Source organism: Podarcis filfolensis (genome assembly GCF_964270895.1).
Source record: "Podarcis filfolensis genome assembly, chromosome: 4".
In the NCBI taxonomy this organism is placed as follows: Eukaryota; Metazoa; Chordata; class Lepidosauria; order Squamata; family Lacertidae; genus Podarcis; species Podarcis filfolensis.
Window position 1 is genome coordinate 90,797,236 of NC_139607.1, and position 17,178 is coordinate 90,814,413.

Below are 17,178 nucleotides of genomic sequence, written 5' to 3' on the forward strand. Positions count from 1 at the left end.
CCAGCACCAGCCGCGCTTACAACATTGACAGAAATGATCTTAAATATGTTTTTAAATAATGCATTATTTTAATATATACTAGGTGATGTGTACTGGTTAAAACCACCAAGGATCTGACCACAGGCTTTTCTGTCTATACTCATCCAATCTGTATTATTTCCTCAGCTTCCCAACAATTTAGCTTTTGGGGATTTCACCACCAGATTAGCACTTCTGAACTGAGCAAGTAAACTTGGAACGTCCAAGTATTAATCTCTCCAATTCTGGCTTTAACTGCATTTTCAGTAAGAGCACGCAAACACTTAGCATTTGCATTTTTCTTTTTACTTTTTATTTCTGAAATGTTTATGCCACTTAACATAATAATAAAAACTCTACACAGTTTACATTAACAGATCAAATCTGTTATAATATCCTAAAAATGAATTTAAAATAAAATGCAACTATACATCGCAAACAAAACAAATTAATTATCTTCATAGCCACAAATCTGAAGGTTTTGTCCTTTTATAGAACTCGGTTATATATCCTTTCCACTTTCAAAGTACAGGATAACCCTCGCAAGTACAGCATCAAGCTCTTTCTAGAAAGATACACAGGCTGAACAAACCTATGAAGATATTCTTGCAATCCTTTAGTTGCAAGTTTGAATTATTAACCTGGAGATCAAAGCATCACCCTTTAAACAACTGTTCATTCACCTAAAGGCAATCACGAGCCCTTTATATGCTTGTGTGACTATGTTCATATTGGTATTCCTTATAAAGGCCAAAATATATGGCGTTTCATGGTGTACTCTTCCCCATTAATTCATACACTATATCTTGTTAACTCTGTTCCATCTAAAATACACTTCAATAAGCAGCAAGCCAACTCACACATATATTCCAGCTTTGCAATGTGTCAATTGACAAAGAGTTTTTGAAGAACTCCCTGGACAACAGACTGCAGGATGGTTCACCTGTTCCATTGGTAAAGCCTTTAACTGACCCTTTTTACCAAATGTGCAAATTCTGGTTACAGTGAGTCATCTTTGAGTGGTGATTTTATATTGTGTTGTGATGCAACACGCCCAAAGATCAATAAAACTGATGAAGTGCAGGATATAAATTGAACAAATAAATAAATACAATATTAAGGAACAAATCTTGCTGAAACTGAACATAACACATGTTCATCAAAATTGCTCATAACCTCTCCATTATTCTGGATTGCATTCTCTTAGGTCCATTGCAGATGGAATACTGCTCAAGAGACCAGGAGCACCTCCCTTCTCCCACTTGAATTCCCCTACCTTTTCACTATGTCAGGGTTCCCCATGATTACTATGGCACAGCTGCAACTTTGGATTATGGTCACTACGAAGCAGGGATGACCAAAACCTGCTAACAGTTTCAAACCCTGTTTTCAAATTGCAGTTACAATTTTCAAGAAAAAGTTCTGCCTTCTTAATTGTGCATGAAAGCTTTTACTTTACGTCTTTGGTAACAATCACCACTAAGTTCAACAATGAAACAGGGTCATGTCACAAATGTTGCCCATTATACAAGTGGGATCTGGGAGGGAGGTGAAGTTGCAGTTGGAGGGTCCCTATTCACTGTTCCAGGCATCCACATCTTATTTCAATATACTCCATTTCCTCTCCCCTTTTCCCATGTCCTGCATCACTTTCAACATCCTATGGCAACTGAGCGTGCTCAGTCCTCACCGGACAGTGGGGGGAGTGTGCCTCATTAGGTTTCTTTTCTTCTAAAGATTTACTGTAGTTCTCCTTAGCCTGTCACCTACCCTCCTTCCTGTGTATGATGGAGGTGTCCTGCTCTTTTGACAACATAAGAATTGCATCTCCCCCGCCCCAAACAGAAAATAATGATGATCTACATACAGAATTATCTATTTCTTAATCATCATCATCTTTCAACAACTCTAAGTATTTTTTGCCCAAGATGGCACCAAGTTCAGTTCTAAGACTATAAACAGCAGGAGAAAACAAACATAGTCTTACCTCTCCGTGTCTTAAAGGAGTAATTGTTCCTCTTGACACCCCCATGCGAAATAGAGTTTCGGTGGCCTGCGTACAAAAAAGTAAAGTTATTTCAAAAAGCAGTCAAATCTGGAATCCTTTTTTTCAAATATCCTCAAAAATAAAACCATACTTACATGGCAATCCTACACACACTAGCTTAAGAGGTAAGTTCCACTGAAGTCAATGGGACTTACTTCCAAGTCAACACAGAGAGGACTGCAGTTATTAAATAATTTCTGTACATTGTATTCTTTCCAGGTGAAAGTGCTAAATGAATGAAATTTTTACACAAAGAAGTTGACACTTTGCGTGCTGGTGGGAAAAAACAAACATGAACATACACATCCACACCCAATAAACAGCATTTAAAAAGGTTACTTTATTAAAGAAAAGTAATAACAGATATATCTCATGAAATGAAGAGATCTGTCTTCTGTGTAGCTCAGCGCAACAGCTTTTAGAGAAAGCTAATTATAAAGAAAACATAAGCCTTTTCAACAATGGTCACCCACAAAATAATGCAGGCACTGAATAATCCTCTTTTCTGACCACCAGTAGCATCATGCAGTGATTAAAAAGATAAAACAAAGAAAGAGAAAAATAGTTGAACAAATTGCTTGCCGTTTTTATCAGTGTTCCTGACTGAATGAACTAAATGGTTGGGTTAGAAAGACTCATCCCATTACAAGAGGAATGCCCTTTCATTCATTGTAAGGAGAGGAACATGACACAGATAGCTTTTTAAACGCACAACATACATGGTGAATTGCTTTCCTAAACTTGCATAGTGAGGTGAGCATGAATGCATAATACTTTTAACTGTCCCTTGCACTTTCCACTGGTTTATAAGCATTTTATTTCCTCATACTTTTAACTTTTTGTTTCCAATGAATGCCCCCGCCTACTCGTAAACTTTTATTTATTAGCTCATTTACACCCACATAAGTCCATACCAGCTCCAATACCTACTTCTGTTTCTGCCTCTTGAAGATTAAAGGGGTGAGAACCTCATGCAACCTTTTGTGTTCTTCAGAATTGATTCCTTTCATCCATTCTTTCCACCAACATTTTAAGGATGTTTCACCCAAATAGAACATTCTGTCAAGACTGCTAAGCTCCCTTTGTTTCCATTGAAAACCAGTGGTGTGTGTGACTTTCCTTCTTCTCCCACTGACAAGAGATCTATTTTAATATGCTTGTACTCACACAGCTAAAATAAATTGTCAAAGCTTCTAAAAGAAAAAGAGAGGTGTTCACATCATTTGTGAATCTAGGGCCACAGATTCCTTGATAGGATCACCCCTCACATGCGTTGAGTGCAGCTAAGAAGATTAGAACTAGACTTCCTACTTAAACTGGAGGGAAAGGCCTAACATGCACAAAAGCTTCAAGAACAGGAGCAGAAGCAGCAGCAGCTGACTATTTAAGGGGTTATGTAATTAGCCAATACAAAGAGCAAGAATGGGAAGTATAATTAGCCAATACAAAGAGCAAGACTGGGAAGTATAAGATGTTGTGTTAATATAAAACCACCATGGCTGTAGCAACAATGTTAAGTGAGTTAATAAAGTCCACCCTTATAAAATTAACTCTATGAAAAATTATTTTAATTTTTAAAAATATTAAAAACCTTACAACATAAAGAGGGAAATTGAGAAATTTGAATTTGGGGTGGAATTTGGGTTGAATTACCTGAATTAACACGGAAATGTAAATGCTTTGGAAATTTCATACACAACCTCAACATGCTCTGCTCAAAGTGTCTTTCAGATTTTAATAGTGCACTACTGCTGCACAGAATTAGAGCTGCAATGCACTTAAGCTCTGCTCCCATGAAAGAATCCAACAGTTTTAATATTCTACATCAGAATATTGACTTGACCACCATACTTCCATGTTCCGATAACCTCCAGATTGTATTTTTGCAATGTGCTCTACATGGGGATGCCCTTGGAAGATAACTCAGAAACTTCCAATGGTCAAAAATGTAGCAGTCAGATAGCTGGCTGGGCATCTAGATCACAAGTTAAAGTGAATGTATTTGCCATATAACCCATGTTTTAAAATAGCTGCATTATTTGCCAGTTCACTTCTGGGCCCAGTCCAAAGTGCTCATGTGCTTGAATAGAATCTCATGAAAAAGCGCCCTGAACTCTGAAAAAACTACCATAATAGGGGAGCGTATGCTGTTAGTAAGCACTCCAAAAATCCAGCTTTTGCCATGGTAGCCTGCACCTGAGAAGGGAAGCTCTGGTTTTGGCCTAGAGAAGCAAGAGAAGAGCCTCCAAATGAGGCGGTGCATGTTCAAGCAAAGCTGTGTTACGCTGCCTCTCATCTTAAATGCACCGATTGCTTTCTCCTTCACTGTAAATCTCTGCCATACCCCTGTAAAGGAAACTAAAGCATCAGACTCCTTGAAGTGTTATGCCAAGTTATGATCACATAAAATGTCACTCCTCTGGCTTCTCCTATCCTCCTTCCAACCAAGTTTGTTTCAATAGCTCCAGGCTTTTGCCACAAGAGCTAAAAAGACATGTTGATCCCTTTTCCCCTGGGAAAGCAGAATAAGGATGAATTTTTAAAAGACCTTTCTCAGACATTGAGAACAAATACTTCCTGGCTGGCACCATTTCAATACTTTTAACACCTGATCATTGCCAGCAAGACAGTATTTAAGAGGCTTTGTCTTTTCTCCTTACCAACAAAGGTATAAAAGAGCTATCAGCTCCCTGCACAGGGCCTTTCTTATGTACTTTCCCCCACCCCACCCTCCTTCTCCTTCTATTATCTTTCTCTTTCTGTTGCTAAAGAGGTAGGTACCTCAAACTACAACACATCTACTAGCAGAACAAGGGCATGTATTAAATCTGCCTTCTCTCTTCCCTCTAAAGCTTCTATCCCTGCCTCCACCCTGCCTTTCCATTTTCAGCTTGCTTTATTTCCCTGATTATGCTCTTTTCTCCTTCCTGGGTTGTCTCCCCACAAAATCCCACTCTACTTTGCTCATTACACACAGGGCAAAAGCAGAGCTTTAATACTTTGCCATTGAACCCAAAGTCTCCCACTTGCATTCTTTTTAGTGTTACCGAAAAAAGTGCTCAGAGCTCAACCTGCCTTCTTCCCCTAACCACTTTTCCTTACAACTCCATCATTTTCCCTATTCCTCACTCAGCAAACATTCTCCCCACTTCTCCTGTTTGGTTTTATTGCATCCTAGTTTTTCAATATGTTTTAGAATATAATCTGACTGTTTTATTCAATTTCATACTTCTTAACCCCTATACTTCTTAACTTCTTCTTAACCCTAGGGGTACCAAATTATAGGTTGCATCCAAGTTTCAATGTCAAACGATCCAAACGGGGCGGGAGACAAATCAGAGTTGCATGTGAGAACTGCTGTCTTGCATGTAAACTGCACACTTCACAATGGTGAGCCTCTTCTTCTCAAAGACTCTCTTTCTACTCTAATCTGGCAGCAACCATTACAACAGGCTGTAGGAGAGGGAGAGATGGGAAGCAGGGCCCATACCGTCAAGTCTGCTGAAAAACCAGCTACATTGGGTTCCTCCAGTCCCTGAAATGTTTACATAACAACTGGTTGTTTTAAGTGTTACAGTCATACCTAATGTTACGTTTGCTTCATGTTACATTCTTTCAGGTTACGTCCCGCAGCGACCCGGAAGTACCAGAAAATGTTACTTCAAGGTTTCGCCGCTTGCGGATGCGCACAAGCACTAAATCGCACTTCGCGCATAACCACCAAATCATGCCATGCACCTGCGCAGATACGGCGCTTCAGGTTGCGCTCTTTTCATGTTGCGACGGGCCTCCGGAATGGATCCTGTTTGCAACCAGAGGTACCACTGTATTTGAAAACTGGGGCCTGAGTTTGCTCCCCCCCCCTTCTCTCTCTCCATCCCTTTTTTTCTTTTATGTCACATATTTTAGACTGTAAACCAACAGGCAGGGATGGCCTTGCTTTAAGTGGTTTTATGCAAGCAGCTCTTCAAACCTTTTTGGCTGAATAGCAAGTTAAAAATACTTCAAATATCCTATTTACTGGAATCTAATGCTCACCTTTTTTTTGGCCAAATTACATTACAAAAATTAAGGTGCACATTAGATTTGATGGCACATTTACATTTGCCAGCAAATACTTTTTTTGGTTTCAAGGTTCTGAAAACTGAGGGGCGCATTAGACTCAAGTAAATACGGTAAATAAAGGCATGGCATCTCAAGCTGTTATCTCGGCCAGGAAAAAAGAGCAAGAAGCCAAAGGGGTTCACAATTAGAACTTAAATAAATCCCTTCCCAGCCTCCTGACCAAGGTCATTAGGAAGGAGAAAACGTTATGTCCATATTAAGACACACACCAACAGCTAATGAAGAGCCACTTTAGCAGAAGCTCCCAATAAATTTATGTTCTGCCACTAATCCGGTGCCAGTCTGGGCAAGTGTGAACCCCTCCTCCTGGATGACTATGGATTTGCAAGCCAGGAGGGGATGCAATCCCAGTTGGCAGATTACCCTCCTGTTGAAAAAGGAAAGACTAGTTCTTCACATTTCAAGTACTGCCTGTCATATACCCTTTCATGTTCATAGAAGCATTCCTATGGCAATTAAAGTAACTGCTTGATTATCAAATACAACAGCAAATCCACTTTGTAAAGATCAATAAAATGAGATGAATTATATTAAAAGTCCTTTCTCTGCAAAATTGAAGTGGCCTGCTGTATCAACAGACTCCTAGGTAACCTGCACCCACAAGTAGTAGATCAACACTGGATAATCCAGAGCTTTCCAAACTGTGTGTCAGCTGCAGTGTGTAGGTGTGTTGCAGGAACGCTATCCATGCTCTTCAAGGGGCTGGAAGGCGTTAGTTTATCCTACAGTTTGCTAGTAAAACTGAACTGCCATGTCACGAAATGATGCATGTCTAAAAAGTGTGTCACCAACATGAAAAGTTTAGAAAGCTCTGGGATAATCCATCCGCCCTTCAGATAAGTAAGGGCAAATGTACAGAAATACATTTAGGCAATGAAATGCTGTGCCAGAGGAGAAACATCAGGCTCCATCACTGCAGACCTTTAAAGGGGTCCTGAAAACTTGCTTGTTTTCTTTCGAGTTCTGTTAAACAGCACTGTAATCAGGATGCTGATTTAATAAAGTTTAGTTATAGTTATTTATCAGATCTTAAGTGTTTTTGGTGGTCTAGATGTATTTTAGTATTGATGCTGATTCTTATCAGTTCTTTGTTTTTAGTGTTACGTATCTATTGGGGTTTTTTCTAAGCTTACTGAATAAGAGGAACAACAAGCAGTTACAACAGATGTGGACAAATACAGTTTATAGAGTTTCTCCAAATTCAGAATTGTGAAATATCTTCCACATGGAAGCTCACGGAAAATTTGGGAAATGCCAACCCACCCCTTTCCAAGCACTGAAAAGGCATTGTGGTATCTAATCAATGGCCAACTCAATGGGGGACTGACTGGGAACATACCCAAATAGTGTATGAAGGATATGATAAATGAAACTACACTTGGCACATAATGGGGCACACAAACACTTTAAAATTGCTATATATAGCCAAGATGACTCCACAGCCAGAAGCCGATTCTGGTTAAGAATGCTAGAGGAATTTGATCTTTGCAAATTCCACTATGAACTATCTGATCCCACAACTCCCAAAGAAATACAAGAAAGTTACAAATTCAGAAGGAAATCTGCTTAAAATCCATAGCTAAATTCAATTTTTGTACTAGTTTCTGTCATGAGTCCCAAGTGTCCTTGAGGGGCTGGTCTTTTCAGGACAAGAGGTGGGGGGAGTTTAAGGAGATGCCCAATGGCAGCCCTGGTAAAGCCACATTACAACCCCAGGAGTCATCCGAGCTGCGAGGGGGTGGGGAGTTTGATCCTAGAGAGGAACCCAGTGGGTTGTCACCTTGCTGGGGCTTGTCTTGCCTGCCCCACTCCCATTTTGGTACCCCTCCTGCGCCACCAGAGCCTCTGTCCTCACCAGCCTCTGCTGATGAGCCTCCACACCCCCACCGAAGGCATCCAATGCTTTTTCTGATTCTGAGTTGGCACTGTCATCTCTTCTATCACCTAGGTAGGACATGGAGACACCAGAGCTGGCACAAACAGACAGCCCAGGCTCAGACACCAAGGCAAAGTTCCTGTTTGCTGATGCAAACCCAAACTGAATCCTGCTTGGCACACTGAAAAGCCGTGCTCATCCCTCTCCTTTATAACAAGACCCCAAGGAGCATGTCGACTGTTGGATCAATGTCTTAGCTTGAAGACATCTGAAGGCAGTCCTGTTTAGGGAAGCTTTTAATGTTTGCTGCACTACTGTATTTTAATATTTTGTTGAAAGCCGCCCAGAGTGGCTGGGGAAGCCCAGCCAGATGGTCAGGGTATAAATAATAAATTATTATTATTATTATTATGGCTATGCCCTGTACCTGTTGTGCTGATGATCCTTGCTTTGCCTTTCTACCATATAATAGTAATTATTATTATTATTTTTATTATTATTATACCCCACCCATCTGGCTGGGTTTCTCCAACCACTCTGGGCGGCTTACAGCATATCTAAATATAAAACATCAAGTGTTAAAAACCTGCCGATACAGGGCTGCCTTCATATGTCTTCTAAAAGTTGTGTAATTCTTTATCCCCTTGACATCTGAAGGGAGGGTGTTCCAAAGGGTAGGCACCACTACCAAGGCGGCCTTCTGCCTGGTTCCCTGTAACTTCTCACAGTGAGCTGGACCTCAGTGTCCAGGCTGAACAATGGGGGTGGAGACGCTCCTTCAGGTATACTGGGCCAAGGCCACTTAGGGCTTTAAAGGTCAGCACCAGCACTTTGAATTGTGCTTGGAAATTCTGGGAGCCAATGTAGGTCTTTCAGGAGCCAATGTAGGTCTTTCAGGACCATATTGACCCGAGCAATAAAGTCTACAGTAGAAAATGAGATCCGAGTCAAAGTCTGTCATCCAGCAGAAGCCAGGACAATTTCTTTGTAAAAAAAAAAAAAATGTTGCAAAAATGGAAATGGAAAAGATTTATGAGTGAACACAAAAAAGTGACTCTGGGTAAAAACAGACTGATTAGCCCATCCCTAGCAAAGTGGAGTGAAGCAGCTACAAATTAACTTTATTAACAACCAGCCCCACTCCATGATAGTATTATGCAAGATATTAAATCGGAAGACTGAACTACAAAGCAAACATGCTTCCTATGGGGATATTCGGGGTACATTGGCTATACAGACACTCTTGTAACTAGCTAACTAACTAACTAACACTCTCTCTCTCTCTCTCTATATATATATATATATATCAGAGAAAATGTACAATATAAATTATAAATAGAACAATATAAATTGGCCCTCATAATACCCACACTGAAACTGCTAAATGGGAGCATTTTCCAAAACAATATGCATTTTATAAGCGGCAATTTCCTTCAAAATGACAAACAATGTGAGCGCATTTGACTCAAAGCCTATCTTTCACAACTGAATAGCACATTGTTGTTTAAGAGACTAAATGTCTAACAGCACAAAAAAATTGTTTCTGATTGGTCTATAAGAGGGATGAATGGCTGTACTCTAGGGAACAGCACTGATATGGTGGCCAACCAATTGCAATGCTAAGCAGCAGGCGAGTATGTTGTAGGAACCCAAGATTTTTTACAGGTTCTCAAGGAATCCATGTATCGTGCACCAGAAATCTGTATAGACTAAAAATCAAATTTAGACAATGGCTAATTTAATCTATTACCATGAAGAAGCAGGTGGTTCCCATGCAGAGGCATAGCTGGGGGGGGGGTAAGAGCACACTGGGTGCTACACTGCAGGGCAGGGCACTTCCCGTGGGGCCTGGCCTGCAGCGTACCTAAGCCACATATCTCTCCTGGGAGTGACTTGGTGGCTCGGGGTGCCTGCAAGCTCTGCGCTGGCCAAAACAGCAGTGTGGGGCTTGTGGCCACCCGCCCCCTCTCCTTCAGCCGCCCTTCAGCTGAGGGGGAGGCAGCAGCGAACTCCGTGGAGACTCTGTGCAGCGTGCCCTGCCCCGCCCCCGGGCACAGGGCATGTGCACCACCCTGGGCGTCTGAGCGGCTAGCTACACCACTGTTCCCATTGTCTTCCTCCGTTATCACAAGTGGGAACAACAAACCACAACCCCTGACACACGTGTTATGAACAAACCAAGGTTCAAAGTTTGCTTTACTCCATGTAAGCCAAGCAAACCACAACCACAATCTATCTATTTATTGAATTCATATCCCACTCTTCATCAACCATAAAAAATTTTTTCCTTCCAGTAGCACCTTAAAGACCAACTAAGTTAGTTCTTGGTATGAGCTTTCGTGTGCATGCACACTTCTTCAGATACGTGCATGCACACGAAAGCTCATACCAAGAACTAACTTAGTTGGTCTTTAAGGTGCTACTGAAAGGAAAAAAAAAATTTTGTTTTGACTATGGCAGACCAACACGGCTACCTATCTGTAACTTCATCAACCATGTGATTCTAGGGCATGTAACAATAAAAACCAAGGTGAAGCCAATGTTTGTTCTCCACCTCCCAATCATAGTTTGTTGGGAGTGAAACAAGACACAATTCCTGGTTTGAATATAAGGTTAAACCAGGGGACGTGGTTTCTTCTTCCCGCTTGCACTATTATTTTATTTTATTTTATTTTTTAGATTTATATACCGCCCTTCATCGTAAGATCTCAGGGCGGTTGACGTTATAAAATACAGGATAAAAACATGAAAAGAAATAAAACAAAACAGCAAAACAATAACCTCCCCTTCCCACAGACACATTTAAAAGGCTGTAGAATATTAATCAGCCAAAGGCCTGGGGGAAGAGGAATATTTCCAAGTGAAATCAACAGGACGTAAAAGCACTAAATTTATGCCCAAAGAAATACAGCAATATATTTTAGCCCTGTAATATGTAGCAAACAGTTGTATATTTTGCTCCTATTCCAGAGTGTTTACTCAAAGAGTAGGAGTCTCCCTCACCCGACATTCCAAGAGATTGGAAACATGGGTCACACATAGGAGTAGTACGAGATTTAAAGTGCCCCTCCTTCTGTTTCAAAACCTGGATAGTGTCCAGACCACCCAACAAATAACGCTTAACTCTAGTCATCCCAACACAAAATATCGTTGAATTTGAAACAAATGATCTTGTAGCACCTTAAAGGCAAACATGTTTATTGTAGCATAAGTTTTCATGGGCCACAGCCCGATTCATGCAAGGAGTTAATAATTAAATTCAATTAAAATGTGTGCTTTCCCCCCTAGAAATGCATATTACTTCATCACAGACCAGATACAATGTGACAGCAGGCTGCAGTATTATATTTCCTCATAACATTTAAATAGCATGCCAATTATTTTGCAAGATAGCATGCCAATTATTTTGCTCATATCAGTTTTCTATCATGCACAGCATGGATTCAACCAAGAACTTGCAAACTCATGAAAACCTCTAGTTCCAGTATTCATAGCTATCAAAAAAGGTTTTAACAGGACATCTTTCACAGAGATATAATATGCTATTATTGTTAGAATTCAACCCCCAAAGAACAGCTGAAGCATTCCCATGAGAGTTAAGTCAGCCATGCTCTTTAACACTTGGTAACTTGACTGAATCCAGCAGAAACTGCCACAGATAAGCAGCCCATCAGACCAGCCCAAAAAGTGAAATGCAGGTCTGCACCAGGAGGCAAACATCAGGACCGTCTTTCTGCATTGTATTACACTATGTTATTGTTTAGTCGTTTAGTAGTTTCCGACTCTTTGTGACCCCATTGACCAGAGCACACCAGGCACTCCTGTCTTCCACTGCCTCCCGCAGTTTGGTCAAACTCATTCTGGTAGCTTCGAGAACACTGTCCAACCATCTCGTCCTCTGTCGTCCCCTTCTCCTTGTGCCCTTCATCTTTCCCAACATCAGGGTCTTTTCCAGGGAGTCCTCTCTTCTCATGAGATGGCCATAGTATTGGAGCCTCAGCTTCAGGATCTGTCCTTCCAGTGGTATTACACTATATTCCATACATAAATAAACCATGGGAGCCAAAACTGCTGACCCAAAAAATTATGCAATTTAAACCCAACCTTTTCCCAGATTTAACTTTCTGAAACCAACTCACAAATTTTCCTTAAACACGGATATAAGAAAATTGCCTCAAAGTTATGAACAAAGATAAAGAAGATTAACAACAATTACCAATCTTTGTGTTGGAACTATCAAGAAGAGACGGACAGCTTTTCTCACCATGTGGTTGAAATGCAAGGTGTAAAAAAAAAAGAGCTTTTTAAAAATTATTTGTTACATTTATATAACATCTTTTTCTTCCAAGGAGCTCAAGGTGGTGTACATGGTTATCCTATCTGTTTCACCCTTACAACAACCCTGTGAGACAGGTTAGGCTAAGAGATGGTGACTGGCCCAAGGTCACCTAGTGAGCCTCGTGGCCAAATGGGGATTTCAACCCTGTCGTAGTCCAACACTCTAACCAAATTCACCTTCCAAATTCACCTTTATTTTTATTAAACTACAGTATGTGAAAACAAAGTTAGATCTGAAGAAGGAGAACAGGTTTCTACATGGTTGCTGGAGCCAGAATTTGGGGTTTTGAGGTTATGGTCTGACAATTTATCTAAGATATCAAGAAGGAAGACAGAGTCAAGGTAACTTTTTTTTTACAGAAAAATGTATGTTGTGACAATAGTAAAGTGAAATGGGGGGGGGGGGAGAATCTGAATAGAGGAATTCCTGATTCAGCTAGAGTGATACTGATTTTATATAAGCATTCTTGTGTATTTTTTAAATAAAATGACAGGGTAAAAATGAATAAATAATATACAGGAGCTGGAAAATGTGAACCAAGGAACTATGTCCTATGCATACAGTAACTTTGCAGTAAAGGTAAAGGTAAAGGACCCCTGACAGTTAAGTCCAGTCATGAACGACTCTGGGGTTGCGGCGTTTGTCCTCAGACAGTTTTTCCGGGTCATGTGGCCAGCATGACTAAACCGCTTCTGGCGAAACCAGAGCAGTGCATGGAAACGCCGTTTACCTTCCCGCCGGAGCGGTACCTATTTATCTACTTGCACTTTTTGGGGTGCTTTCGAACTGCTAGGTTGGTGGGAGCTGGAACAGAGCAATGGGAGCTCAGCCCATTGTTGGGATTTGAACCGCCAACCTTCTGATCAGCAAGCCCAAGAGGCTCAGTGGTTTAGACCACAGCGCCACCCGCGTCCCAGCTGTGCAGTAGAGCACAGCATGTACTCATTCACAAATTCTGGTGCTCCATCATAGCTCGAGAGTTAAAATTAGTGATCAATATACCAGACAACAGGATTCCCAAGCAGAGGAAGTTTATAGAACGTCTCCAAGATGTTACAGGTCAAAAAGGGCCTCAGATGTGCAGATGACTTTGTCATTTCAACATGAGGAACAAGCTAAGTTTCTGAAGTGACTTGTCAGCACCAGGGGCTAACACTCATGAATAATAGTTTCTGAGCCACAACCTGCCTTAGAGGGATGAATATCTTGCTGTGCAAAGTGTTAAGACAGGGCACATGCTGGTTTGCTTGCATTAACATAATGCAACAGAAACGTTTCTTGCTTACAAAGCAACACTGAGAAATATTAGATTTACGAACAAGATGAGGGCGACTTGGAATACAGATTTGTACAGATCCTGTTGAGAAAATGTAAAGTGGGCAGATGTGGGACAACAGACTTACTATAAGGTTCAAAAGATTTATGTTTTATATATTTCACAATCATAACAGTTTCAATTTGTAAAATTACGCTACCTTTTACATTCCCCCAAAGGCCAAAACAGGTTTATGCATGCAATATTTATAAAAGGAAGACGTCACCATCCCTATACTAGTTGTTTTTTATGTATATTGATTGAGTCCAATGATTTATACATATTTTAGGAAAGTGGAAAATGCATCCTGTCCTGGCTGCCAGTGATTTATCACAAGCCCTTGGTAAACAATAAATATTACCAATTGCATCTAATTTGGGTGACAAAGCTTTTTTGTTCCAATACACATATGTCATGCAATCCCTCTGAACTAATCAGAAACAGAACAAGACTTAACCTATTTCACATTTCTTGACGTTACCCCTGCCTCCTGTCTAGACAGATGGCTAATTAGAACGGAATCATTTCTTACCGAGGATACACGTAATATGATACAGAACTAGTTGGTGCAATATTTACTTTTGGAGTATAGTCAAAGTGAACCAAAGACCTATAATTAATTGGATAGGAACAGTTAAAAGTTCAGGCATATACTATAAAGGTGATATTTTCATTTTAAAAATTGAGCATTTTCCCTAGAAAGTGCATTGGTTATGTAAAGGAAGGCAAGGAATAACGGGCTTTGAAGACTGACTTTTTTATTTTCTTACATAAGTTATATCCTCTACCTTCAACATAAATTTTGCTGCCAAGCAATAAAAAACAAAAGCATCATTTAATAATAACTAATATAAAGCATACAAACTAAAGCAGTAAATTACAACAACAACAACTGAAAGAGGAAACAACCCATTCAAATAAACAGTAAAATTAAACTGCCCTATTTTTTTATTTTAAAAAAACCACTTAATTTAGCAGTTTTTTAAAGCCTGGGAAAACAGATATTTTTGTCTAATAATAGTAATGAGGCCCCAAGACAGGCTTCTTTAAGATGGGCAAAACAAAAGCAAGGAGCCACAACAGAAAAGGCCCTTTCTCTAGTTGCCAGTCACAACACTTCACACAGAAGGAGAACCCAGAGAAAGTTTTTAGATTACAGTTTCAGTGGACCGGCAGACTGATATGGAAGGCAGCTCAAAAGCACCTGTATGTTGTCAGGATTGAGTTTCAATTTATTGACTCTCATCCAGTCTGACATTGCTCCCAAACACCAATTTTGGTGTCACCTGACTGAGCTGGAAAGACAAACCTGGAAATGTCATCAGCATATTGGTGACATATTTGTCTCCCTCCTGCAAAGGTTTTAAATTTAGTAGACATTTTGATACAACTGAAAGTACATCACAAGCCACTGATTTCATTGTTCTGCATGGGACAATGACAATAAAGATATCGTACGTTCTTATGAAGGCAATTTTTATAGGACAGAAGAACGGTTGTAAGGGTAGCTTAAGCAAAGCTTGATCCACCCTTATAACTTTTTGACTAAGCTTTGGGACAACCTTTGAGGAAAGTGCAAAACAAATTAAATGCAAGTTGCAAGATTGTGCCATCAGAGACTCTTAGTCACACAAACCCTTAGTATGCAGCTCTTATGCTCAGAGCTTCTGGTTATCATAAAGTTTTGCCAAGTCTGAAACAAAAATGAGGAATAGCCTTTCAATTCCCCTTTTCACTTAAAAAGCCATGATATGAAGGATTCATGGAAAATAAGAGTTTTGGTCTGGCAACAATAAGAGTGGTCCTGCCAAAATCAGCCTGCTGAAATGAATATATTGTTATTCAAAGTTCCCTAGCATTACTTGTCACTGGCTTGGGGGGGGGGTGGAGAGCATGGCTGATAAGAGCTTGCTCCCATTCCAACTATGAGAAAGAGAAGGGGGAAGAAGACATCACAACACAGCTTAAGGCAGCAGAATCCAAGGAACGTAATGTTCGGTGAAAGGGCTGTGCTATTCATAAAACACCACAAGTCTGCTCCGATTACCTTCAACACAAACAAACACACAAATTGTCCAGAGATACAGTATCAAAGAAGAGCAACTTTGAGAATCAGGGCATCTCAATAAGGATTCCGACTCCAGAACATGCTTTTTTGCCTCTGAATTATCCAATATTGAAGACAACCATGGTTAAACCTATTGCACACACACCAGGCACTCATTGCCAAACCAAAAATAAACTTAAAGGCATGGCCAAAAGCTTTAAAGCAGAAAGTCTATACTACTCCCTACAAAATGGTGGTGTCACTGAACTGCAAAGACAAATCCTTATTAGATTCCAGAGGCTGCAGTCTCTGAGGCTGGCGCCCATGGAGCTAGTAATTCAGGAATGAATGAATCCCTCAGTGTGCTTTACAGCAATTAAAAAATGTATATTTCATAAACTGGCACTCCTGTCGCTTCATTTGTGCTAATTGACCACAATGCAAAGCATTATCCCGGTATACCAAACTACAAGTTTTAACAGCCTTATAAACAGGGCACCAGGACAGAATTCTTTGTGTGATTAGGGGCAAAAAAGGGAGCAGATTAATTTGTCACTGGCTAAAAAAGAGCAGGGCTGGAAACAATCCAACACTTCTCAGTAAGTGTTGTTTTACTAGCACAGTGCTGTTGTTAAGTAGACTGTAAATGAACTTCTAGCCTGCCTAGATGAATACTGGGAAACAATCACATCACTGTTTTTATAAAATGTTTAAGGTGTTTCAGTACTACCCCCATCTCCCTCTAACACGGTTTCCTACACCAGCTTCCTTCAGCGACAGACTTTTATTTGGGCCATAAATCACTTAAAATTCAACTTGGTACCCAGACACATAGCTGAAACTCTACTGGCAAAATGCGGTCTTATAGTAGTCTAAGTCACAGCTCCAACAATCCGTATGTCCCTACCACCTACCAATAATTCTGGAGCAAAAATAAATTTCCACCAGTACTTGAATCCTAGCTATATATAGGAGGCGTTTTCAAACACAAAAATGTCCATTTTGGAAAAACAGCATATTCTGAACATAAAGACTCCTCCTTTAAGAGGACTGACCTTGTTTTTTTAACTTAAAAAAAAATAGTTGCTGTTTATTAAGATTTATACCCCACTACTCAAGAATTTGCCAGGGCAACTCACAACAACATATTTAAGAGAGAGAAATACATAAACGTAAGTTGAAAATATCAAATCTATTAAAGTACAATTGTTATCATTAAATAGATAAATTGAAGTTTGAAAGCCTAAAAAATACAAAACTGTTTGCCTAGCAAAAGTCTAAAAAGCCTAAAAAAAGTGGATACTAGGTAAGTCTCTCAGAGGAGTGTGTTGCAAAGCTGGGATGCCATCCTTCCCTGGTAACTACCAGCCACATACTGTATCTGAGATTGGGAGAACTCAGAGAAGGTTTG

At 40.2% G+C, this 17,178-nt stretch overlaps 1 protein-coding gene across 1 annotated transcript in view; it reads right to left on the reverse strand.

Moving 5' to 3' along the window:
• The window catches only part of TMEM135 (transmembrane protein 135), a 166,973-nt gene that overhangs the window by 103,658 nt on the left and 46,137 nt on the right, over positions 1–17,178 (reverse strand). Inside the window, exon 5 of the mRNA XM_083609983.1 lies at positions 2,006–2,071. Within this exon, the coding sequence (XP_083466109.1) occupies positions 2,006–2,071 (66 nt within the window). The remainder of the gene's footprint in view (positions 1–2,005; positions 2,072–17,178) is intronic.